The sequence below is a fragment of the Xiphias gladius genome, chromosome 11 (assembly GCF_016859285.1).
Source record: "Xiphias gladius isolate SHS-SW01 ecotype Sanya breed wild chromosome 11, ASM1685928v1, whole genome shotgun sequence".
In the NCBI taxonomy this organism is placed as follows: Eukaryota; Metazoa; Chordata; class Actinopteri; order Istiophoriformes; family Xiphiidae; genus Xiphias; species Xiphias gladius.
The window spans coordinates 9,793,195-9,818,921 of NC_053410.1; the positions used below are offsets into that span (position 1 = coordinate 9,793,195).

The window sequence follows — 25,727 nt, forward strand, 5'->3', positions numbered from 1 at the left end:
GTTAATGTATCTAACTTTTACATCACCTTCCCTCAACGCTGTTCTTGACAACACATGCTCTCTCTCTCTCTCTCTCTCTCTCTCTCTCTCTATCCTCATCACCACCCCCATTCAGAAACCTCACCGTCAGCCCCCTCACACTCACCCACTTGCTCCCTCGCTCTCAGATTGCACATACAGATACACAAACGCACACAATCACACATGAGCCCATTTGAATTGCAAGTGAGCTCTGTTCACCACCAGATGAGGTAAACAGAGGGAACAAGTGAAAAGAACAGGAGGTGGAGTGACATAGGTAAAACGAGAGGAGAAGAGGGGATACAGGCTGACCGGATGACATTCACACAGTGTTTAGCAGGACAAGCCTCCGGGTGTGAAGGACCGAGAGACGGGGAGGAAGAGTGAGGAGAGTGCCCGGGGAGCTTTGCACTGCCCCAGGGCACGTAGGAGCTGGGACAGCCCTTAAGGGACACCTGAGCCCTGAAGAGACACCTCCTGAAGTAGGGAGCGAGCAGCACCCCATGGGAGACGGAGTCAGTGGAACACCCGACAACAACCTGCTGTCGCTCCTCCTCTCTTCGCAACCGGCTCTCATCCCCCTCTCCTCCTCCTCCTCCTCCATCCTCACTCCCTCTCTCATTTGATCCCGTCCCTCACTCCCTGCACCGGAGAGGGAGAGCCTGCACTGAGAGAAGGTAAGGGGGATGCATGCTTGCTTGTTGTTGTCCTTGCAGAGCATGTGTGTGTGTGTGTGTGTGTGTGTGTGTGAGTGTGTGTACGTGAGCATCTCAAATTTCAGCTGTATGTGTAAGTCAACAACTTGTTTCTTTGGATCAGTCCCTTTTGCGTTAGAGTTCGTGTGGTCTCTGGAGGGTTATTAAAAAGCTGAGACAGAGACAGGGCACTTTTCATTTGTTGCAGGATGCTTTTCATCTTGACAGCGTCACATTTTTGCCTGTTCATCTGTTATCTTTGTATTTTATTTCTCACTGTGCTTGTCTTTTCTCTCTGATAACCAATAATTGTCTTGTCCTTTGAGGAAAAAGAAAAAGTATGACTGTGGAGTGGGGCAGTGATCACAGAGAAAGAGCAGACATAAAGTACGCATCAAGAAAGGGCATGATACTGCATGAAAGTGTGTGAGAGAGAAATACACCAGACAAGGTGAATGAGAGATGCAGGCACAAAGGGACAATGAAAGTACAACAGGAGAAGGGTTAATGTATTCGAATATATATGCAGCGAAAATCAGCCGTAAAATCCTGTCAAGTTCCATGGTCTTTGCATGTTACCCGCCGTCATCTCATCCACCCCCACCACCACCACCCTGAACCAGAGGCCAGTTCTCTGCCCATAGTAGTTTCGGGGGACAACGGATCCTGCAGGGACCACCCCATGCCATTTAATCTGTCCCTGCCCACAGATAACAGAAGGCAGATGGTCCTGCCGGAGCACAGGGAGATAGAAGATAGCTAATACAATGTGCGGAGACACAGCACTCAACCTGTCCCCTCTGAAACGGAGCCTGCATCAACTTCTAAATAAGGGGGCCGAATGAAGTGAAAAGCAGACAGAAAAGGAAGGGGCAGAGGGAGAGAGAAAGAGAACTAGAGCAGGGTTGGAGTATCCTAAATTAATACCCAAACAGTATCCGGAATAAATGCAGTCAGTTGACCGTGTGGGATAAACATGAAAGACATAGGAAACTCATCTAAAAGAAAAAAAGAGCTGAACAGAGAGAGTGGGAGCATCAAAGTCATGAGCTTATGTGTTTAAAGGGAGTGTGTATTTATTTATTGAGGGTGGTAGTTAAGTTCACTAAGCTCCCTCTCTCTGTAAGACCAAGCCTTTTTGCCTTATGAAAATTCTATTGGCCATAATTTGCTGAAGAGCTGTATGCATATTTTATCAGCGAGTGTGTTTTGAAGAAACAAGGGCGCCAAGCTTTTTTGCTTCTTCATCTTTATCAAGTTTGAATGAGAGGGAGCGCGAGAGGCGCTGTGAAGTTGTGCTGCTTTCCGGTAATATGCGACACATTAGAGCCCATTCGACATGGGGGCTAACGTAAACACATAAACGTGTCTGACAGGAACAAATTCATCGCAGCCTTTTTTGTGGCGATTTTTTTTCTTGATTCCAGCCCTCTCTTATCCAGTTGCACTTTCTCCTCTTTTCCGCTCTCTGTCTCCTTCCCTCTAATTACTCTAGGATCCAACATCCTCCTCTTCTTGCTCTCCATTTCCACAGCCCTCCCTTCCTCTCCTCCCTCCCTCCCATTTCAATCTGCCTCTCTCCCATTGCATGTCTCTCAGTTAAAGCTTTATGGGTCGTTCACTCCCCTCTTTCTCTGCAAGGATAATGAGCAGGCGCCTCTGTGCGACTTTGTAGCTGTGTGACAGTTTGTGAGTTTGGATCTCAGAGCGTCCCGGGGCCCAAAAGACTCAGATGTACCTTCTGTAGCCGCCTCCATGGTTCCACTGTGATTGTCATCTGATCTATAGGGCACAGCACTGACATAATACACCTTGTTAGAGGAAAGCGGGGAGTGAAATTTGTGAAGACTGCGTGACTTTGAACAAATGCGTTTTCTCTGGGGAGAAAGAAGAACACTGAGACCAGTAATCATTCTATCTACTATCATTAAATCACAACCACACACACAATCACACACCCATATATAAACTTACACAAGAAAAAAATACAGTAAACACTAACAGACTGTGACAGATGTAAAATAAAGGACAGGATAAAGGGGAGATTCAGAGAAATCTGATGAAAGTTCCTTTTGTTAGGCATTGCATTTATGTATGCTGATTAGAGTTCACTGCATCAGAGCACCTCCAGGTGTTGTTTGTGTACCTCTCTCCACATCAGTATGGCGTCATTTTCTCCTGATAAAATAGTGCTAATACCCATGATGAAAGATATTTGGAGAACAGACCCATTTGAACTCCCCAACTAAAAATAGAAAATGTAGATGTAAAGGCATCGACTTCAGAGTGATATTAGCAACCCACTTCACACTTTGAAAAGTGGTGCGATGGGTGATTTTTTACAGTGAGTGTCAAGCTGTGCTACACACACATCCCAGAGTAATATAGCTTGGCAATTCCTTTTCCCCTGCATGAATAATTCTGTCTGAATAGGATAGGATGTTTCTTCATATCAATGAATCATCAGCCGCTACAGCTCTTTAGTGTCTGCGTGAATGGTACTGTAGAAATTTAAATAAGTGAGTTTGAGTGCATTACTGTGTGCGTGCGTGTGCGTGTGTGTGTGTGTGTGTGTGTGTGTGTGTGTGTGTGTGTGTGTGTGTGCGCTGCTGATGGGCTCTGATTGATGTTCTTGACCTTTCCACCATGCGTCCACAGAGCCTGGGAGACATTCCAAGACGTGGTGACCGAGGAAAGTCAAAGAGTGAAAGCGACAGAACGCAGGAACCCGCGATGGAACTAATGTCCCTGTCCTGGTGTCTCAGTGCAGCTCTGGCACTGCTTTGTGGCTCATCGTGGCCCCAGGTGCACTCAGCTCTGGCGCCTGAGAATGAGGTGCCGCTGCGCCACACTACATGGTTACTAGAAGGAAAGATCACCTCTATAACCCTCCCCAAAGGACGAACTCGCAGGTATGGTTCCAGACAAGACACATTCATGTGGTCCGGGGGCTGGTTTACATTAGGGCCACAGATTAGGATTATTTATTATTATTTTCAAATATTGATTAATCTGTTGATTATTTTCTCGAGAAATTCGTTAATTGTCTAGTTCCCCACTAGGAAGAAGAAGAAAAAAAAACACAATAACCCGAGTCACATGTAAGACGTGTCTTTGATGTGCTGTGATCAGTGGTGGGGAAAGTACTTGGACCTTTTACTTAAGAAAAAGTAGCAGTACTACACTGTAGAAATACATGCATTCGAATTTTCACTTAAGTATATGTAAAAAAGTAATAGCATCAAGATATATTTAAAGTACGAACGGTAAAAGTGCTCGTGCTGGCCCATTTGTGAATAATGTATAATTATGATGCATTACCATGTACATCACTGTAATGTTGCTCCTAGTAAAGGTGCGTCTAATTCGGACTACTTTCTATATGGCTGGGCAGCTCGTGAATTTTACCACAGGGATAAATAAAGTCTTCTTAAGCATTAACATGTACATCGTAATTTATTTGTCGTTGATTATATTTTGAATTATTAATCTGAATCTGCAAATGAACTATCATCAACAATCCGACTCCCTCCCATTGCATCTCAGTTCAAGCTTTATGGGTCGTTCACTCCCCTCGTTCTGTGCAAGGATAATGAGCGGGCGCCTCTGTGCGACTGGATCTCAGAGCGTCCCGGGGCCCAAAGGACTCAGATGTACCTTCTGTAGCCGCCTCCATGGTTCCACTGTGATTGTCATCTGATCTATAGGGCACAGCACTGACAAAATACACCTTGTTAAAGGAAAGCGGGGAGTGAATTTGTGAAAACTGCGTGACTTTGAACAAATGCATTTTCTCTGGGGAGACCGAAGAAGACCGAGACCTCCGATCATTCTGTCTACTATCATTAAATCACAACCACACACACAATCACACACTCGTGAATCTGCAAAGTAACTAGTAAATAAAGTTATCAAATAAATGTAATGGATTGGAAAAGTACAATATTTGCTTCTGAAATGTGTTGGAGTAGGAGTATAATGTAGCAGATATTGTGCACCAGCAAGGCCCTTTAGCAAATGTACATAGTTACTTTCCACTACTAGCTGTGACTGGCAGCATGAAAGCCATTTAGCAAACGAGCAGTTGTTGAAATGTCCAGCTTTTGACAATACAAGTGGTAGTAAATGAATATTTAACCAAACATACTAAAAGACAGAGCCAAACTTGAATATGGACAATGCAATTGTATCTCATATGAGAACAAACTGTAACAATATTCAATTATATATAACAATATAACAATGTTAAATAACATCCAGATTAAAATCCATTCAAATGAACACAACGGGAACATGAGGGGTGACAGGGTACTCGAGCTCATCTGACTGGCCTGTGGGAGTACGACAGATAAAAAAAAGGTTCCAATCTAGTCTATGTAACGTCAGAAAAGAGTGACTAATACTTATCACAATATACCTGAGCCCAAGGGCTTCAACTGGTTTGTTTTGTCTGACCAGCAGCCCCAAAGTCAAAGAACCCACAGTAACCCACAATGACATAAAACAGAGAAAATCAGCAGAGCTTCATATGTGAGAGGCAGCAAAAATCATCCCAACAGAAAATTCTTGAAACAGCTTGTTTTTTTCTTTTGAAACAAGCTGAATTCTTGTGCTAAAGTAAATCGGTTTTTAAGACCCAACGCCCCAGTAAATGACTGTAAGAGAAAAAAGTAAAGATTTTCCCTCATTTGCAGTTCACCGAAGACCCGTGAATAAATTTTGAGGCCTGCTCATCAGATGTGCCCTTGTTCCCACTCCAGTAAGGAGTTACCAGCCATCCTCCGACCACCTTTGTGCAGACAGTGGCTGATTCCAGCACCACTGTAGAGAGAGTGAGAGGGAAGTGGAGCCCAGTTGGCCTGAACCCTACACGAGAGTGCCAGTGCTTGCTTTCTGAAACTGGGAGCTGAAAATTGCAAAATGCATCTCCCTGTGTGCTGCAGTCTGTCAACCAGTGCAGTCACGCAGAACCGCACGGCAAATAATGGAGGGAAAACACTGATTCAGAAATTAATCACTCTATTAAATAAGCCGCAAAGCGTCCTTGAGAATGATGGTGTTGCACATCTGTTTGGAACCAACCACCATCTGCACAGAATCATGAATAATGGTGTTTGTATGGAAGGAGAACAAATATTTATTAACAAATAACCACACACTTACTTAATTTTCATGAAGGGTAATTAAGTGAAGAAATTACATTTTACACAACAGTTTGGATCAGAGGAGACAGACTTCTTCTATTCAGGCATCTTCATGGTTGTAGACAGCTTAACACTGAGTTAAAAGTTAAGCTAACGGTGATTATATGAGCCTGATCACACCACGGTAAGGGACATAATAGTCTCTATGCTAAGCACGATCCCAGATAGTTACAGCAACCAGGCAGATGTCCATCTGAAACTGTCAATGCAGCCTTATCATCTGACTCCCAGGTCACCTCTCACGGTGTGCGATCAAAGGACTGATCAGCGTGTAGGCAAATGGAAAGACAGCATTTGGCAAATGTTTGAGAAAAAGCTGCAGCGTTGAAATTGCCAGGCTTCAGGAGAGAAAAATTATAACCAGCCCAGCGTATCGGTCAAATCATCCAACAAAATGAAAGAATGTTGCACAGTATGCACCGGAAGATATCTTGTCTCTCTCATCCATCACCTTGCAGCTGAATGGAAAGAGGATGTTATCTTTTTGACATTCCCTCTGATGAATCAAGCAACTTCTTGCGGTTATCTCTGGTGTTTCTTCCCAGGCTATACTTCGTGCTGAAGAAGAAGGCTCTGGCGATGTCGGTGACCGTCAGCCCCTGTGACCTCCCCATCGAATGGACCCTGGCTGCCCGCACCCTGAAGGACAAACCCCTCAAGAGCCTGCAGTGTGAGTGGACAGTAAGACCACAACCTGCACCTACAGATACCCGCTTTGCCCTGACGATCATCACTACATCTGTCTAAGCCAAGACGATCAATTAGATATTATCGTCACCATATCACAGACAGGGAATTAGAGGAGGGCAAACACTCTAATCTGACTTAACTTTGTATTTGTAGAAGAGAGTTAAGTTTTTGGAACAGCTTTATGACCACAAGTTGGAGTACATGTCATAGTGAGAATGATAGATCTGTACAAAGACAAAAAAGAAAACATTTTTTGATAGTTTTTGCATGATTTTTTTGTCTTTTGATGTTTGCAGCCCGGAGGTAATAGCTTTAATTTACCTTTACTGTTTCATCACATTTATAGACCGATAAACTAACTAGCTCACCGCAGAGGCCTGCGTATTTTGAAAAGCAATTGTCTCCGAATTTCGTAATCACAAATTCTCCGGCAGATAAGACAGACATTATTTTTAGCCTACATCTTCTTATCAGCACGTTCCAAGCATGGAAAAAAGCTATGTATTTTTCTAAATACCACCCACTATCTCTGACAAGGACAGAGAGAGTGAGTGTTATCATATCTGGTTATCACATTGTCACACATTTTCTATGAGGATTTGGATTTTAAAATCTCATAAAACACACACACACATAAAGCTAAAATCCCTTCCGACTCTTGATTCAAGCATTGAATAAACAATCAAATAAAACTGTGCTTAGTCTGCAATATTTTGGGCTTAGCAAACCCAACTAATCAAATAAAATTAGAGGATAAATCATACACCAGCACAGCAAAATGACGTAATGGCTTTAAACTAAAGTCAGGGCAATAAAGTAAAGCTCAAAGTAAACCAAAGTAATCAAATTTCTAAAGTACAAGGAGCAGATGTGTGGATAAGAAAATATGTCCTGGAGGTTTTCGTGAGCCCTTTTTCAGGTTAACTAAACAATTTCCTCTACATGGTAAAATAACATTAGGAAGTTAGAAAAATGACACATGAATCATTCAGACCCTGAGCTCATGGGTCCCCATTGCCAGCCTAAATTATTCACTTTGATTCGGTAACATTTGGTCTCATTTGAGGAGCAATTCCTCATCATGGGGAGAGACTAACAGTGAAGACGCGTGGTGACATCTTTTGTTTTTTGTGTGTGTTTATTTGCCAGTTGCATCATTCGAGTGAAGAGTGTATACTTCAGAATGAAAACACTTTAGGTATGAATGGAAATACTGGCGACCATTTTTGAAGTGCCAATTGACATTTTATTTATTTAACTGTTCATTCACTAGCCGCTCAGCCGCTCAGTATTTTCATTAGAGCCAGTTTTGTTGTGCTCGGTAATTCGTTGTTTGTTTAAGTACTTTATGCAATGAGTAGTGCTTATGTGTCCTGCAGCCCCCAAAGTCCAAAAAAGAGAAATACAGTTCCCTGTACACATGTAGGATACTGCTCTACATTAGAGAATACTGTGACACAACCACACAGTAGGTTTGTGGCGTTAACTACGGTTAAAGATTTTACTCCCTGTGCTCAGTGCAAAACTCGGGTGTTAAATGTAAATGTACAAGCAGATGTTGTTTTGGTGCAGAAACGCTTCCCTTCCCAAAGATCATGTTGCACTCAAATAATGTGGCCAGTATTTTTTTCTCTGGATGAAGCTTCCGTTTCTGTAGTTACTAGTGATTATTGCTGCTCACCAAATCCAATTACTTTCTTTGTCTTAATCCTAAACTGTTATTCCTACTGTTAGAAACATAAAAAGTATCACTTCCTGTGCACCTCAGGATTCTCTGGAAAGGCTGTCCAGACACAAGGAATAGCTTTTTACACTTTGCTGCCTGAGTCAGGAGGGAATTCGGGGGGAGCTAGCGGGGGGAAACAGCTAGTATGGCTCAGTCCGGTGTTAAAAAAACTATACATTTATATGCGGATTTAACAGCTAATACAATTTGAAGGAAACGTAACTGCGACTGGATTTTTTACTGCCACGAAGTGTTTTTTGTGCCTAAACCTAACCACAGACGGGACCCTGGATGCAAACTCCAGTCTCTGGTGTGACAGTCGTACACTTCGTACGCCCGCCACGCACCCCAAGAACCTCCCGGTGACTCTGCTGCTGTTAATAAATGTAGCACCACAACATGATTGGGAAAACAGTTTAGTAGTATATCAAGGTCATTTCTAGGAGACACAGTTGTAGTTACTTGCTATAACTATTTCTTGGCAGGGCGCAGTGACTTCCTGGAGTGTCCACTGGTGGCCTGTTAACCTCGTGGTAACGACAAGGATCCAGAAGTTTATGCTAAACTAAACTAATCACCTCCTGGTACTGTCTTCATAGTCAGCGCAAGGACATATGTGTGGTGTGGATCTTCTCATCTAACTCTCGGAAAGAAAGTTGATTCGTTTTTTTTCCAAAATGTCAAACTGTTCCTTTAAGTCCAGCAATTAAGAGCCTGGTGTAGTATGAGTCACTCTATATCATTCTTTTGTTATATTATTAAAGATCCCATGCATAGTGGGTGGCATGAACATGCATCATTCTGCACAGTGCAGGTCAAACATTCAAGTGAAGGAACAATGAAGAAAACACATTTTTGAGCAGTGGGACTTTGATCAGTTATATGTTTATAAATGTATGTTCTCAAATTATTATTTTTTTTTCCTCACAGGGAGCACCAAAAAGAGCATTCCCGAGGTGTGGTGGCGTGGTCCTGGGACTGAGGAGAAAATACACAGCTTCACCGGCAATGCAGTGGACACCTACAGGGGTCCCTCCTATCCACAGGCCTCCATCTACATCCTAAGGCTGCGCTCCAAACAGCAGAGCACCAGAGCTGCAGTATACCTCCATGAAGGCCCGGGGCCCTCGGGCACCTTCCCGCTGCTCCCAGCCGACCCTCGGGTTCACACATTAGGTGTAGGTATGACCAGCGTCACCCTCAGCTGGGCGCCCAGCGCCTCCATAGCCAGCCTTCCGCACAAACAGAAAAGTTACGATTATTGTGTCCTCGTCAACTCTCAGCAAAACTACCCCAGCCTCTGCGCTGCCCGAGAGAGCATGAGGAAAGAGAAAGACCAGAAACAAGAAAAGAAGGAGAGGAGGAGGAGAGTGACGGTGTGGCCAATTTTGAAAGAGTGGTGGTGGCAGCAGTGGGACACTTATCCTGAGCCCCAGAGTCCAACTTCTTCCCTCACTGATGAGCATGCTGATCTCCAGTGTGTGTGTCAGGGGACAGAGAGCGTCTGCACCATCTCCGAGCTCCTGCCTGACACCCAGTATTACTTTGACGTCTTTGTGATGGACAGGCTGAACGGGACCAGCAGGGCATACAAGGGGACATTTGCTCGGACACACGAGGAGGCTCGGCCGGCGATCACCACGCTAAGAGAAGGGGAGCTGAGGTGGGTGACCTTCCACGACAGAGGCTCTGACTCGGAGCAGTTCTTCAGCTTCCGTCCTCGGGGCTGGCAGCAGAGTGGTCTCCTCACCTTGCAGAGCTGCGGTGCGGGTGAGAAGGTCAAGGTCGCTGTGTCCAGTGAAGGTCAGGTTCTGACCTCCCAGGCTGTGGGGGGAGATTTAGTGCACATTTGGCTCCAGGGAAGTCCTTCCTATCTCATCCACTTACAGAGAGAAGGAACTGCCACAAGCCATATAACTGCTGGTAAAGATCTAGCTCTACCAGGAGGTCTGACGGCTTCAGTCAAAATGCAGACCTCCTCCGCCTACCACCGCAGAGGGGTCCCATCTCTGCCCCCCACCTTGCAGATAAAATCCTTCAACCGGTTGCGTGGCTGCAACAGTGTCACCCTGGCCTGGATGGGCACGGAGGAAAGAAGCCTGTACTGCGTGTACAGCAGAAAGCTGGGTAACCGCGAAGCAGAGGCTGGGGGAGTAACTGCGCCCTGTCTGGGGCCGGAGTCCCGCTCTGACACCGAAAGGGTTCTCTGCAAGTATTTCCAGGAGCTGAATCCTCGGCGGGCCGTCACTACAGCTGTGATCGGGGGCCTGGAGCCAGGGATGGCCTATGTGTTTGATGTCTATCTAATGAGACGCTGGGGGATCCCTATCAAGTATGCCAGCAAGATGGTGAAGACCAGAAAGGAATGCTGAGCTGCCGCCCCCTGCAGGAGGTTTTTAAACTGTCCCAGTTTAGGGGGAAATGCCATGGACATGTAAAGACTGTAAAGACTGACCATGAAAATGAAGCCATTTGACTGTTGTGGAGAGACTGTTACCATGACAAGGTAATCTTCCTTGAGGAGCAATGGTGACGTTCAAACTCCACTTGCACTATCCATGCAAGTGGATGGAAAGCATATGAGAAGGATCTGCACACCAGCAAAAGTTCATAACATTTACTATACAACCCTCGTGCTTTTGTCATTTTGTTTTTCATTGTTGATCATGATAATGATGTGCCAGTTGTCCGAGTGTTTATTCTGTGTCCGAGTACAAAGGACAGAGGCTGAGGTTTGTGATGACAGAAAGTCAATAGAAAAACAACAACAGAGACTGTGCCAAACATGCAACGGAAACAGATGGGGCAATAATTGGATAACATCTGAGACAGGGGGGCTTGCAGTGTATATCTCCATTGCTGCATATTGTACAGGCTTATAAACACAGATGGGTGCAATCTACAGATGCTTAATTCAAAGTCAGTGTGTATCGTTGTGTTCTGCTTTCGCATGAAGCAGTGAAAAATACTTAGTGACTTGCCTCATTGTCTTTGGTGTATTCTTGTGCTGCTTTGAACGCACCAATAAATACTAGGGTATCGGTATGTTCTCGACTCAGTGATGCATGTATGTAAACTGGACTGTCAAATTTGATTTTTTTTGCTACAAAATTGTTGTCAACTTTTACTGTAATAGATGGGGCCTTGTGAAGTTCAGCGCCATACTAATCAGGCTGACATATTACTGGGTATTTTAAATATTGTTTCAGATAGAATGAGCGTGGCTTGTAGTAGCCCTGCCTTGTCCGATTATTATCGTCCTTAAAGAAAAATCTGTCTCTTAGCTGAGAAGTAATCACTTATTTATACTCACCAAGAAGCAACTAACATAAAACTGATCAAATATTATTTGCTGATTATAATCACAGTGTGAGGTGTAAAAATGTAAAAATCTATTCACTTAAATTCAGTTAATCATAGGTTTAGGATTAATATTACAGAATGTGAGTTTAAAATAGAGTCAGGATTAGGTTTATAGTAAAATAAATTTTAATTTAATGAATAAGTATCGATTAATAATCAGAATTGGCACTATCAGAGTTTAGAGGCATGCTTGTATTTATGTGGGGCTTTTTTGAACTTTTATCAACGGACAAATCATAATTAGTAACTCCATGAAATTAACAACATATAGAGTACAACGTATTGGCAGCACAATGAAGACATATACAGGTATATTCAGATAAATGATATCGCAAAGAAGATAGGAAAATAATAAAAGAGATATGGAGAACGGTTGCAGAACTATTTATTAATTTGATTATTTTTCCAGTGACCAAATTCTTTCTGTTACAGTAAAGCTTTTAAAGATTTATAAATAATCTTTATCCCCCCCCAAATACGTTATTAATTAAAACAAAGTTCCATTTCATTACAATCCAAGTATTAAACATTATAAATGGAATTTACAATCAAGTTTTATGAAAGGAAAAACAAAATATAAAAGGACAAGGACAATGACACTAAAAACTAAAATGGACTGAAACAAACTAAAATAAAATAAATAAATGCAATAAGATACAATAAAGGCAAATCGAATTCTAAGGGTTTTCAAGAGTGTATTTTTACTAATTGATTGTGCATATACTCTTTTTGTTGTGACCTTTAGAGTTTATAAAATATGTAAAATCTCGAAGGAAAAGAGAAAATATTGTTGTTGTTTTTTTAAGAATAACGAAATTTGGAAATAAAACTATTCCCATTACAATCATCACATTTACAGTAGAAGAGATCTCTGGGTCTTTACATTCAAAATATAGGAAAAAAAAAATCTGTCGTAATAAGTCCTCTCTGCATGTTCTGACGAGTTCGGCACTGGGAACCAATAGGAGGGCGCTTTCGGTTGTTACGTAAGCACGTCTCTGTACGTACGGATGTGAGTAGCAGACCAGCGCGCCAAACTGACGTCCAACAAAGGGAAGGCAAAACAAAACATAGGAGTTCTGCATATTTGACCTTTGTATTCGGCAGTGGAAAGTCGTTTAGGCGCTTGGGAGTAAATACTTTACCGGTCAAAACTCGGATTAACGTGCTCGGTCGAACCAGAGAGCTGTCGGGATGGGTTTGCTCGAGCGTTGCCAGGAGCTCTTCAAGACCTCGAACCTGTACGAGGTGCTGGGCATCAACAACGAGGCAACCGAGGCAGAGATCCGGAGGAGCTACTACAAAGTGTCGCTCAAAGTCCATCCAGACCGGGCTCCTGAAGACCCGCTGGCCACAGAGAAATTTCAGGTGAGCTGTAAGACGGCACAGGCACAGGAACAGGAACAGGCACACACACACATGCATAACGGAATACCAGTAAAAGTACCAGTAAACATACTCCATTACAGGTGAAAGTCCTGCATTCAGATCCTACTTAAGTAAAAAGTACAGAAGTATTCTCAGCAGTGTACCTAAAGTATCACAAGCAAGAGTACTCGTTCTGCAGCAAAATGGCCCCTGTCACTGATATATTACTCTGTGTGACACGTTAGATTGACAATACTGATGCATCAGTTAATCGTGCAGCATTTTACTGTTGTAGCCGGGGATAGTTTTAAGTACTTTACAGTCAGGTAGTTTAGTCCAGTTTAGGTTCCCAACCTAGGGGTCTGGCCCCTCCATAGGATCACAAGATGAACCCGAGTGGTCCTGACGTGATTAATAATACAAGGTTATACACTTAACTGAGGGTGGAATTGTTGTGACAGTAGATTGTCCTGCGGGTTCAGTGTGGGTTTTTTGTTTTGTTTTTTTTTTTTCTTTTTTCCTTTTTTCAGTCAGCACCATCAGACCTGCAGCAAACACTGTGATCGCTGCCAGGTACAGCAGCTAGGAAGCTCATCAGCTCAATATCCAACATCAGCAAGGGCTGCAGATGTGTGTCGGACAGAGTCTGACCCGAGTCCTTTGCCCCTCCAGGTGTTGGGGAAGCTGTACGCGGTGCTGAGCGATAAGGAGCAGAGGGCTGTTTATGATGAGCAGGGAGTGGTGGATGAAGAGTCTGACGTCCTGAGTCAAGACCGCTGCTGGGAGGACTACTGGAGACTGCTCTTCCCTAAGGTATGGGAGCACAGGATGGGTTCTTTTATCAAAGTGAGTGAGTCTCAGTCACGTGCATTCTTGTATTTGCTGTTGCTGTTGGTGGTGATGATGTGTGATGATGTGACACCTGGAGCGACTCGTGAATTTTATGTTAGAAGATATACAGCAAGTGGGGACCAAGGTTATTGTGTCACTGCATGATAAAACAAATGTGAAATGTAACCAGGCATAATGGTGGATTAATGCAATCATAATAAATTGCTAGTCGTGTAATTGTTCTAGTGTCTTAAAATTGCACATTAACATCATTTTATAACCTTGACCAGCAACTGTCACACATCTACGTGCCGTGATAACCTGCTCTGCATCCATCTCCTAGATTACAGTGCAGGACATCCTTGAATTTGAGAAGAAATATAAGGGCTCAGATGAGGAGCGGCATGATGTGATCCAGCTGTACGTGCAGCACCAGGGAGATATGGACGCCATCACGGCCTCGGCTCTGTGCTGCTCCCAAGAAGACGAGCCCAGGCTCTGCAGCATCATCCAGGCTGCCATCCAGAGTGGAGAAGTCACAGCATTCCCAGCGTTTACTCGGGAGACTGAAAAGAAGAAGAGGGCTCGTAGGAAGAGGGTGAGACATATGTTGGGGTGAAAGCCACAAAATCCACACAGCTAGTATTGTATTTTATTTTTTTCTCTAGATTTTTCTGTCGTGATTATTGGATGGCCAAAAGAGGCCCCCAAAACCTTACCACTTTTCAGCTTATAATGATCAGTGATATGTTAATTTAAGATAACTGTATTGATTCGTGTTTTGCACCTTACTCTGTACTTATGCAGGTACTTGCTAATTGATTCAAACGTAAATATAACATGAGACTGCGACAGTGAGATATACATATATACCTGCAAAAGTGAGGCATATGCTCACAGACAGTATCTACACATACAGCACCAGGCTCTACTATCTCACAACTTTTGTCCGGTCCCAGTAATGTGATGGCATTTGACCTTCCAGGCTGACAGGGAGCGACAGGAAGCAGAAGAAATGCAGAAAGAGATGGGGCTCGGTGATCAGGACGATAGTCTTGCGATGATGCTCAAGGTAACAAATGCGTACGCACATGTATGTAAATGGCAGGGGGTCTTTTGTTTGGTTTGTTTGTTTTTTTTTTTCTCAGTAACCTTCCCTTGTTTCTTATTTTCCAGCAAAGACAGAAGTCCAGAGAGCAGAATTTTAACAGTTTCCTGTCTGACCTGGAAGCAAAATACTCCAAAAAAAGTGGGAAATCTCAAAGCGGACAAAGAAGAAAAAAGTGAAAAACGTACAGGCTCTGGTTATAGCAGATAAAATGTATGTAAATCGCAGCAGATACCTTCATTTTTTGGATTAATAGGAGATATCGATTACATGTATGTGAAGCTGCCTAACAGCTCCTTTCTGGATGCCTCCACGTAAAACTGTCCTTTATTTGGCCTCAGTAGCTTTTCATTCAACTCTTACCAAAATGTAAATGCATCTCCTATTCCTTTTCATTTATGTATTCTTTGTCATTCTTCATAAACACAAATAAATTCATATTTATCTACATAATTTGTATACAGCTTTTTATTCTTTTGTATAAAATAAAATCAAAGAAAAAGCATTGAAGAAAAACTGATTTTTCAAGCTTTGTCACCTTTTGTAGCATGGTTGGCGGATATATTATTTCAATAATGAATGAAGGGAAAACTACCCTTTTTTTTTTTTTTTTTGCAGTAACCCTGATGTTACCTGTCAAAGCAACCTCACTTGGTTTTACTCTGGTAATAAGGATACATTTAAATCAAATACAGTATTTTGTACAGACATATTTACAAACAGTTTCCTGTAACTGCCTCTTGCATTCCTACATTATCTTGAGGTGTAGTCTTAAAAGGATGTGGGCTGCAGAGATGTCCTGTCAGTGCTTATACATCCACCCTATTACCTCTTCTGATTTATGATTTGAAATGGAAAGAAAGGCAACCAAAAACTTTCAAGGTGGCGTCTCTTGTTCTCTTTCCTGTGTGCAATGATATGAAATTAAGAGGCTCTGGGTAGATTTTTTTTTTTGTGTCCTTATAAAAGATACAGTACCAAACTCTCTGATGTAGCATCAGAGAGGGAAAAAAAGTGCTTTTTATCCTCTCTGTCCCTGTTTGGATGGATGTGTTATTCCCTGTATAGTCATTTAACAGTATAACAACACACCGCAGAGGATAATATACAGTACGTTCACGTATAAATAGATATAAACACAGTCAGATCATACATACATCGTACCAATGTCTACACATACGGCTCACACTGTACACGAAGATGGAGTTACTGTTGACAGTTATTTGTGTTTGGCAGCCACATAAGCTGATTTCTGAAATACAAAAATAGGCCTCTAACAAAAACCTCACGAAAGCAGCATACTATGAAAAAATTATGCTACTTGAGTAAGACAAAAAAATGTTTAGTGGGCACAGATGCTGCAGAGTGTTGCACTTTGTTGTGCTGTATAAAATTGAATGGCTGAAGGGTCTGGAGGTCAGAAGCAAACTACAAGCCGGGTCTGCTGGCTCTGGATGAGATGCCTCCACGGGTGTAAGACCGAGGTGGGACTGACACAGGCACTGGTGGAGCTATGGGAAAGAGAATTTAAAAAAAAAATCTCAATTTAATGAACACATTAATAGTTTATCTGAGGCCTAAGTCTGGAAGGATTTCATCAGCCGCTTTAATCTACTGACCTGGGACAGGGGCTTGTGGGTCTGGCTCCTCTTCGTCTTTGATGGGCGAGTGCCCCAAGGGGTGGTGGGAAAACGAGTCCAAGAAAGATGAGCTGCTGATGCCAAGACTGACGCCGGTCACACCGATTCCAAGAGAGTCTGGTGGAATGAACGCATAAATAAATGCTTTGAGAGGGTTATCTAAAAGTACAGAAGTGGATGAATGGTTAAAATAGCTAAAAGGAACAGATCAACATTTAAACTAATAAACTAAAAATGGATGGATAAGCAGTTGAAATAAGCCAAAATTAACAGATAAATACTTTAAATATTTAGCTAAAAGTAATGTCTGAGTTAATGTCTGAAATTGTGAAAAATAATGGATAAACATCTGAAACACTAATAGATACATTTATTGAAATAGCTATTAGTAATGGAAAAGCAGTTGAATAAGTAGCTAAAAGGAATGGAGCAACCTAAACACTGACAGTTCAAATGCATCAAACCCACTTTACAACATCCCCTAATATATCCACTTTTATACTATAATATCGAGTTTAAAGTCAGTTTAGATTAGCACAATTTGAATGTGAGGGGTGGTGTTGGTGAAGCAGTACTTGAGTTGATCAGACAGGGCTGTGGGAGTACGTTTCATTTTTTTTTTATTCAACTATTCAAGTTGGATTTCTGACCTGTGCCCACAGAGGCTCTGCCTGGCCGCCCCTGCCCAATGTTGTCCAATACTGTGAAGGAACGACGATACGGAGTGTCCGACTGAAAGGAAAGCCAAGGGTCAATCGTACTGTCATGCGTACTGATCATACGGCTCATAACATTAACCACTCCAGCTAACAACATGGAATTTTAAAAGCCCAATTGATAATATAGACCTAAACCTGATGGTTGGAAAAATAAAAATAGCACGACAGTTTCTTTACATAACACAAAATGTAATCATTACTGCCCCGTCAGTGATGGCATGCTGTCTGTACATGTTGTATTGTTTGATGATAAAGAGCATCTCACCCTGTATGTGTGAGTGGTGTTGGGGCGAGAGAAGATGTCCAGCAGGTGGTGACGATCCCTTGGTATTGAACTGCCACCTTCGTCATTTATAGCACTGTGGGCGCGGCTGGATGGGCCTTTCTGACGCTGCATGGATGGAAAAAATGGACAAATACACAGGTCTTATAAAGTTGGTCATAGGTGTGTTTTACTGCATTCAAAAATTGACCAGCACAATTAATAAATGCAAATGTACAATTGTTTTTTTAGGCTGTACACTTATACTTTTTAAATTTTGGGGGTACTGGTAGATCTATCATTGTCAACACAGTTATGTTTCAGTGGTGCTATACCTGTGCAGGTTTGGACTGCTGCCCTGAGTGAGATGTATCTGGGTCCCCGCTGCTGATGGGGGGAAGGAGTGTGTTTCTGCTCAGAGGCAACAGTGGAGACGTCAGGCGGTCACTGGCCGTGGGTCTGTGGAAGAAGACACAAGTAAATAAAGTACATAAAAACAAGTATAAATAGATTTGTCTATGCCGTATCTATGTTGCTAACATATACTTATTTCTGAAGCCATAACTGTGGGAAATATGTAAAACTTCACAGCGTGGGTGTAAGGATGAAAATCAGAGTTAAAAATCTACTTTGTTAGATACTTTTGGATAATAAAGAACAGTTGTGATTTGTAGATAATTGTTTGTTTTTTCACCACAATGCTATAAAGAGGTTAAAAGTTATCTAATCCCGTGACAGGACTGTGATATTAAAAGGACTAGATTAACATTTTGGAAAATGTGTTTATCTGATTTTCTAACTGAAAGTTAGAAGAAAAGATCGAAAACACTTTTATATCTGTCTTTGTCAAGTTGAGTTCCCGCTGGTTGCCTGGCAACTTCACAGTGGTGGCAGTAAAGTAAAGGTAAAAGAAAAATTCAGTTTTCTCATTTTTCTCGGGAGGAAAGCGAACAAGCATATTTATTAAAATATCAAACTGTGAAACATACCATAAGATATTAAGATAGTGTATCTCCTGAATTTTGCAGAAAAACTGACCTTACACAATTATTCTTTTGCCTGCGGTTCATGACAAGTTCATCTGTTACGTTGGTATCACAACTGAAACCTCTGTCATCTCCCATTATTCTACCAGACAGAGCCATAAGGCACATGTTGAAAGGGATTATTTTTTCAAAGTAATCTCTCTCTGCCTCTGCACAGCTCCAGAGGGAGGGGGGGGGGGAGTATAAAGCGAAATAGGAGTTTGGGTGGGGTTGGTGGGGTTCCTGTGATGCTGAAACTCACAGACGTGTCCCGCGGACGACCTCATCCATGGATCCCACTGTGCTGGACTGACTCAGGCTGGGAACCAGTGGCAGGAGAGTCCGGGGAGGAGGGTTTCTGCGTCGAGCTGAGTGTGCCGGGCGGGACAGCGAAGAAGAGCTCTGTTCCAGGGTTCGGCGAGGGCGAGGTTTGCTGGAGGGGACGACGCTGGAGCCTGGTCTGTGGGATGCCCGTTCTTCTGGCTCCCTGTTTGGGAATGACAGAGTGAAACACAAATGATGAAAGGTGCATTTCACCTGCTGCCACCTGGCTGTGTACTCTGCCAAACAAGGTGTTAAAATCAGGGACAAAAACGTGGTATGCGTGAGGCTATGCCCATCTCTTTTTGGGAATATTGAGAATGTAGAAATGTGTGGTGGACGTGTCATTGTTTACGCTTTTATTTTTCCATACAGGCACCGGTGCTCATTGGTTAGAAAAAGTAAAATTTGTCCATACTGGTTTCTATCCAGCACACCCAGGTTCCTCTGCTGCAGGGGGATGCTGTGGATCACGATGAGGTCGTTCAGGTTGTGCTGGGTGGGCCCTGCTCCAACTGGGACCCGTCCAGCCTGGGGAATGGTGTGAGATGAGGGGCAGAAAGTAATGAGACAGAAGGAAGGTGGGGGGTGAAGGAGAGGGATGAAAGGCAAACGATGCCAAAAGGCGGGAATGATTAAAGGGTCAAGGACAGAGAGAAGTAAGAGGAGAGAAGAGACATAGGAAGACAGGCAGGTCAGATATTTAAGAATTTATCTTATGACGACCATTGGCCATATGGTTAGTTATTTCCATATGTACAATACAGTATGCTGTAATCTCCAACAAATTGTTTAATTATCATGCAGTTATGTCAGGAGGACCTCATATCTGCTATGCCACCAACTGAAAATAACATTCACAACACTTCAAATGCAACAAAAGTAAAAACTAGCAAAATAAAGCATTCCAACATTCTCATTGTGAAAGAGAAGGAAGCTCTAAAGACAATCAAAGTAGTTCATGTTGAAAAATAAGTTGCAGTTAATTAAAAGGATAAATGGTGGTGATGCTTTTGTGTTAATCAACAGGCACAAGCACATTTATTCTAGAGGTTAAGATACTGAGCCGCTGTGGACAGCATGCACACAACACGCCACCATTTTGGCTCTAAGTAAGGGAGTTACATACAGTGGACGGCCTTTTCTGCTTTTTGGATTTCCGTCTGGACTTGTGCTTTGAGCCCCTTGACTTTGAGTTCTTCAAGGGGAAAAAAAAAAGGCGTGACCAAAGGTAGAGAGTGGATATAAAAGGAAGGAGGGGAAAATAGGTACAAAACAATAAGGCGAAATAAAGACAGAAATAAAAACAAAAGAGATAGAACAAAAAGGAATGGACAAAAGGAAAGGGAAAGAAAGGACAACAGAAAAAAGATACAAAGGTACATGGAACACATTGGAAAGGTGAAGGGCAGAAAGTAAAGAGGAAAGGAAAGAAAACAGTGACACAAGTTAATGAATTGGAAGCATTGAAAGACTGAAAGAGCAAAAGGTAGGCGTGAAAAACAAGTGACAATCAGGTGTGGACTGTGGAACAAAAAGCCCTCAAAGTTAGGGATGCTGAGCAAATGTTATATGCTCTTCTCAGGGCTAAAATGATCACCTTGAAGGTCAGTTTGAGTAAGACATCTCTTCTACTACAAACGTTTAAAATCAGGATGGATTAAACCTGGAGACAATCACTTTTTGTACTGATCTGCACTGGTACTCTATTTAACACTATGTGTCAACTTAGTTTAATATTCTATTTTAATCATTTTCTTTTCATCTTATATATTGCAGCCATTATTAAAGTGATGAAAACTCAACTTTTCCTGAAATGTGCTGTTGTCATTGTCTGTAATATATATAAAAGGTCACAACTTCATCATTATTTAATATGTTTCATCGTATCTGTTAAAAGCCCAAACAGATTAATTTTTAAAAAGAAAAAAAACAATTTTGAATTGACCTCCAGAACTGCTGACAGTGATGATATGGAAATGGGGCACCCAGGGTACTCCCCCAGACACACCCTGGTGCCTCTCAGCCCCCCTCAGACCACTGACCTGGAACTGCAGGCCAGCTGTGAGCGGGGGAACCCTGCTCTGGCTAAGTTTGGGCAGCATCGTGGGCAGCGTGGAGAGCAGCATGAAGGGATTCTTGGAGTCCTGCTGCACGGGGCTCAAGTTTCCAGGAATCTTTTCATCATCTGCCAACCACACATGTACAATCACGTCCAAATACAGTACATAAGAATGAACATTTGTTAATGTCAGTTAGGTCCAATGCATGCAAAATAGATAAATTCTGTTGTACTTGAGGTACAGCATTCCCAGTGGCGTTGAACTAGCTCTTTCATCCAGCCAACCAGCTGCTGCCACACATCATCAAACAGCAAGTCAAGAACAGCTTGACGGCGACACCGGTAAGGCGAGACAGGGGGTAGAGAGTGATGCCTCCGACCTGACTCTGAACAATCCTGCTCCCACTCGTCTTCCCTGTTGACGACAGATATAGTAAATCATTATAACCAAACTGAACAATACACGGATGGCAGATGAGCTTTAGATTTAGTTTCTGGAAAAAAGAACAATCCAGTGTAGCGTGAGGAAAGTGAGTGACTCACAAGTCCCTGCTATCAAAAGCCAGGTATTCCTCCATCAGACCCTCCACTTCAATCACTCTCGGCCTATAATGACTGCTGAAGTCATCGGAGGTGCCAGGAGGCCCGTGCAGCTCTGTCGAGGAGGACTTGATCAGCTCCGCTCTCCTGCCCTGCACGTTCAACCTGTCCGCCGACACAACAGCCCGCATAGATTAGCACCTTAATATGTACACATAACATTGTATGCTCACGGACACAAGCCCACACATGATGTATGTCTTTATTGAATAACGATTAAACTAGAATCCAGGTGACAACCACAGGCTGAAATGCAGAAGGAAAATCCTGGAACAAACCGTTACAGTATTTGCATGCATACACAAGCTCACACTAACACAGTTCATCGTGACATTAACAAAGTGGCTGCCACATACAACATTTCTTTTTCCGTTAACTCCACTAGGGAAACTCAGTTTTGAGTAGTCAGACAGTGGCACTGCCTTGTTACAACCAGTCTACCATTAAAGTTGGCAGCCCTAGCAAACTACTTATCTCAGCTATGCATCATGATTTTGCCCCACAAACTTGATTAACAAACCAGAGAATCTAGGTCACAAAACTGCAGTCAGCCAGGACTCCTCTATAATTGATGCACCAGCACCAGTCATCTGGACAGCAAGCCAACAAGCCACCCATATATAGAGGGGTATAATACTTCTTACAAATTTCTTTAAATAATAAAGCAACATAAACTAGCTCTTATAAACCAAAGTTTCAAACACACTTTGTAGATGGGTCCAAAAGTATTATCTGTTGGCAGAATTTGCTTGTATCAGTAGGTGACAGGGAATAAATTTGGCCCTAAGATGTTTTCAAGTAATGAAATTCCAATGAACGATTGATTTATATATAATTCACATCAGTATACAGAATGATGTGTCTTACACAAAATACATCCTGCCTTTGTATCTCCTTAAACAGAGGTTTCTCATGACAATCAAATTATATTTTTAGACCCAACCTCAATTAGGCAGTACTATAGGTTTTAAAAATGAAGGGAAATGTACCTTGACCTTATGCCAGTCAGCGCAGTTAAGACTTACTCTGTGCCACCCTTATCCGTCTCATGGGACTTCACACTGCTCTCTTTGCTTGCTGATGGGCTGCTGGCAGAGCTGCCTTTCCCTGAAGTAGCGTACCACTGGAAGCCCTCATCACTGGGATACACCAGCTGAGTCCCCAGGATCCTTAGTGACACACATACAATCAACAAATAAGTAAAATAATTATGTTTTCATGCAACAGTGGAATGTTTTTTTTTCCTGTTAGCCTCCAAATTCAGCTTTGATCTTTGATCCCACTGTTGCCCTGTTTTACTAAAAGGTCACAGGATTGGTAGTAACAATAGATAACATACCGAAGATGTGGGAAACGTGTGGCCCACTGCTGACATTCGTCCTGCAGCCCCTGGAGTATCCCGCCTCCAATGCCTTTCCCCTCATACAGCTCTTTGTCGATCTCCTCAAACATTTGCTGCACCTGTCGTGACGCAGCCTTGTCGAACTCCTGTGGGACAGAAAACAGAGAGACAGAAACACAGGAAAGAGAGCCAGTAATTCCTCTGTTCTCATACACCAGCTCTATGATTGAAAGCTGCCACTTTTCAGTCTGTTCATCAATTTCGGGCAACACATTGCCACTTTTTTTTCATTTTTTTTTTTTTTTTTTTAAATCTCACAGCAAGCTTCAGTGTAATACTGTAATTAGCTCCTACGCCCCCCTGGGATGTGTGTATGGGTTTGTTGACAAGCAGGATTGTTCATATGCTATTACAAAAGAAACAAAATAGAGACATAGAGAAAGAGATGAGTTAAGAATGAGTTAGTTTGTGTAACAGAGTTTTTTTTTTCTCAGAGGCAGCTTGAGGACAACAAACTATAAATAAATCATTGAGTCCTGGAAAAGTTTTGTAGGACCAGCTGAGGCTAGAAAGCACAGCATAATAACAAAAGTATACCCAGTGGAATCAGGCCTTGTTATACAAAGAAGTAGCAGACAATCAAGGCATCTACCATATGATAAAGTGGCTGGTTGTGTGTTGTTCATGAAAGTATGTTTGTGGAGTCTTTCCATCTTTTCAACAGAATAACAAAGAGGACAGAAAAATGCTACAGGACAAACTATGTTGTTTGTTTGTGTGTGTGTGTGTGTGTGTGTGTGTGTGTGTGTGTGTGTGCGCGCGCGTGTGTGTGCTTATGCTCAAGAACGTTTCTTGTGTGAAAGAGAGAGCCAGGCTGGCATCATTATTTCACATTAAGATTGTTTTCTCAGGAGTAGACTTACATCGTAGCCCCAGGAGAAAACAGAGCTCCTCTCTGTGGATATGCCAGTGCCTGTGAAGCTTTGGATACCTGACCAGGACTGGTTGGAGTCTACTGAGATGACAGTGCAACAGTCAGAGTGGCCTGAGGCAGCAGACGTCTCTGAGCTACATAGACAGAACAAGAAGGTTGTGAGGTTTATGCACAGTTGAGAAGTAATGTTTCACCACGTTTCATGTCGGGGGTATAGTTCACAATCTGTTCCCAACGCTCCCACTTCTTACATTAACCTATCACCTGTTTCACTCATACCCAGTGGTTTTAACAAGTATATTCAAACACCTTGACTCTCTATGTCATAATATAAACCAGGTTTCTGTTATGCAGCTGAGGAAATCTTACTGGTGGTGGTTGCTGACATAATCATGGGCAAGGTTTCAAAGTGGAAAATAAAGGGCAAACGTCAAAGTTATTGAATATTCTAACAGTCGGCCTCATAATTTATTCTTTTAATTGCTCGTCTGAAGCAGGCAATGTGATATCATTTAATCCACTGCTTCTTGGTTTCTCCTTTCACATAGCAAGAGCCTTGAGAATAAATTGTCCACTCAAGATGGTGTAACATTACAAAAAGCTCAGGCAAGAGCATCTGTGTATACTAGTTTCAAGTAGTTTCATCTTGGCCTTACTCTGGCATTGCAAATGTTTGTGTCCCTGCAGAACGACCCAGGCCTGTCCGTCTGCATAACGACCAGGACTCGGTTACCTGTTGTGAGCGGAAACAGCTTCCTGGAGGTCATGGAGGTAGCGCTGAGGGGTTTGGTTATCGTCTGCTTCCTCTGGGAGAGGGTGGTGGTCTAGGCTGCTTCGGGACAACCCACGACTGCACAAGAGACAGATCAAAAACCTTAATCAGAAAATTGAGTGCATAGTCCCAGTTTGGGGAAGACATTAGTGACGTATTAATGTCAGTGATGGCCTTATAGTCGCAATAACATGACACAACATCATGAAAGTATGATGCAGAGTTTTGCAGGGTTCACCAAGTGAAATTTAAGACTTTGTAAGACATGTTTAATACCAAATAGAATGCAATTGAATAACTTTTTCAATGTCATACTGCCCATAGTATGAAAGACATTAATGATGGCAATTTGGCATTTTTGGCAGTATTTCCCAGCAGTATATAACAATAAGTCCTACTAAGATCATTCATAAATCATTAAATATGACCTGGACATGGATAAGCAGGAGAAATTGGATGGATGAATGGAGGGATTCATTAACCAATTATAAAACTAATTAGTCCACAATAATCTTATTAAAGTCCACATATAAATGTTACATCAGAGGTCATGTCAGAGGTCTGTAATGAAAGTACTGAGAATTGTACTGAGGCCTTTTGTGAAAACTGTAACCAATCCTTTTTAAAGACTTTTCAAGACCTGCAGATACCCTGGATAGTGGTGGGCAAGTCAGTCACTCATCTCATTTTCCCCAGTGCAGAATAATATTAGTCAGCCTCTGAGAGTTGGAAGAAAGACTCGGATCCAGCTCATTTGAGAGCTGTGACCTTTCATATTTTGTACTCACATTTCAAGTTTGTGTGATACAGGTCTTCTGTTGTATCGTGAAATCATCCTACTTTGTCTCCGTTTTATAGGCTCAAGCCCTCGTCTCTCATTCTTGCCTCCACTTCCAGGACTCGCTGGGAAGAGTTTGGAGGGAAGGCTGACATTTCCTCTAGTCCGCAGATAAACACGCTTAGTGCAAGGAGGCTGGACAGGGCTCTGTCTACAGATGTTAACGCTGTTTATTAAATTATGACAGCTAGTGTTAGGAGGAAGCT

The 25,727-nt window shown here is 42.6% G+C and overlaps 3 protein-coding genes across 4 annotated transcripts; 2 read left to right on the forward strand and 1 right to left on the reverse strand.

Moving 5' to 3' along the window:
• The first annotated feature begins 3,449 nt into the window (after nucleotides 1–3,449).
• On the forward strand, nucleotides 3,450–10,708 carry ndnfl (neuron-derived neurotrophic factor, like). Its single transcript, XM_040140019.1, has 3 exons — nucleotides 3,450–3,628; nucleotides 6,466–6,590; nucleotides 9,267–10,708. Exons 1-3 carry the CDS (start codon nucleotides 3,450–3,452, stop codon nucleotides 10,706–10,708), a joined length of 1,746 nt encoding a protein of 581 aa, XP_039995953.1.
• Nucleotides 10,709–12,678: 1,970 nt separating this feature from the next.
• Nucleotides 12,679–15,456, forward strand: LOC120796850 (dnaJ homolog subfamily C member 9-like). Its single transcript, XM_040139977.1, has 5 exons — nucleotides 12,679–13,067; nucleotides 13,740–13,880; nucleotides 14,242–14,496; nucleotides 14,884–14,970; nucleotides 15,075–15,456. Exons 1-5 carry the CDS (start codon nucleotides 12,894–12,896, stop codon nucleotides 15,183–15,185), a joined length of 768 nt encoding a protein of 255 aa, XP_039995911.1. The 5' UTR covers nucleotides 12,679–12,893; the 3' UTR covers nucleotides 15,186–15,456.
• Nucleotides 15,457–15,486: 30 nt separating this feature from the next.
• On the reverse strand, nucleotides 15,487–25,717 carry fam149b1 (family with sequence similarity 149 member B1). Of its 2 annotated transcripts, XM_040139976.1 has the most exons (16): nucleotides 25,472–25,717; nucleotides 24,645–24,761; nucleotides 23,901–24,045; nucleotides 22,975–23,123; nucleotides 22,661–22,804; nucleotides 21,579–21,740; nucleotides 21,269–21,450; nucleotides 21,019–21,161; nucleotides 20,103–20,171; nucleotides 19,392–19,504; nucleotides 18,915–19,139; nucleotides 17,963–18,086; nucleotides 17,631–17,756; nucleotides 17,297–17,378; nucleotides 16,626–16,763; nucleotides 15,487–16,517 (listed from the first exon to the last, which is right to left on the reverse strand). In XM_040139976.1, exons 1-16 carry the CDS (start codon nucleotides 25,516–25,518, stop codon nucleotides 16,435–16,437), a joined length of 2,049 nt encoding a protein of 682 aa, XP_039995910.1. In that variant the 5' UTR covers nucleotides 25,519–25,717; the 3' UTR covers nucleotides 15,487–16,434. The 2 variants fall into 2 exon arrangements, with proteins under 2 accessions (XP_039995910.1, XP_039995909.1); XM_040139975.1 differs by lacking the exon at nucleotides 20,103–20,171 and having other exon boundaries at nucleotides 15,488–16,517; nucleotides 25,472–25,608.
• Nucleotides 25,718–25,727: the final 10 nt, after the last annotated feature.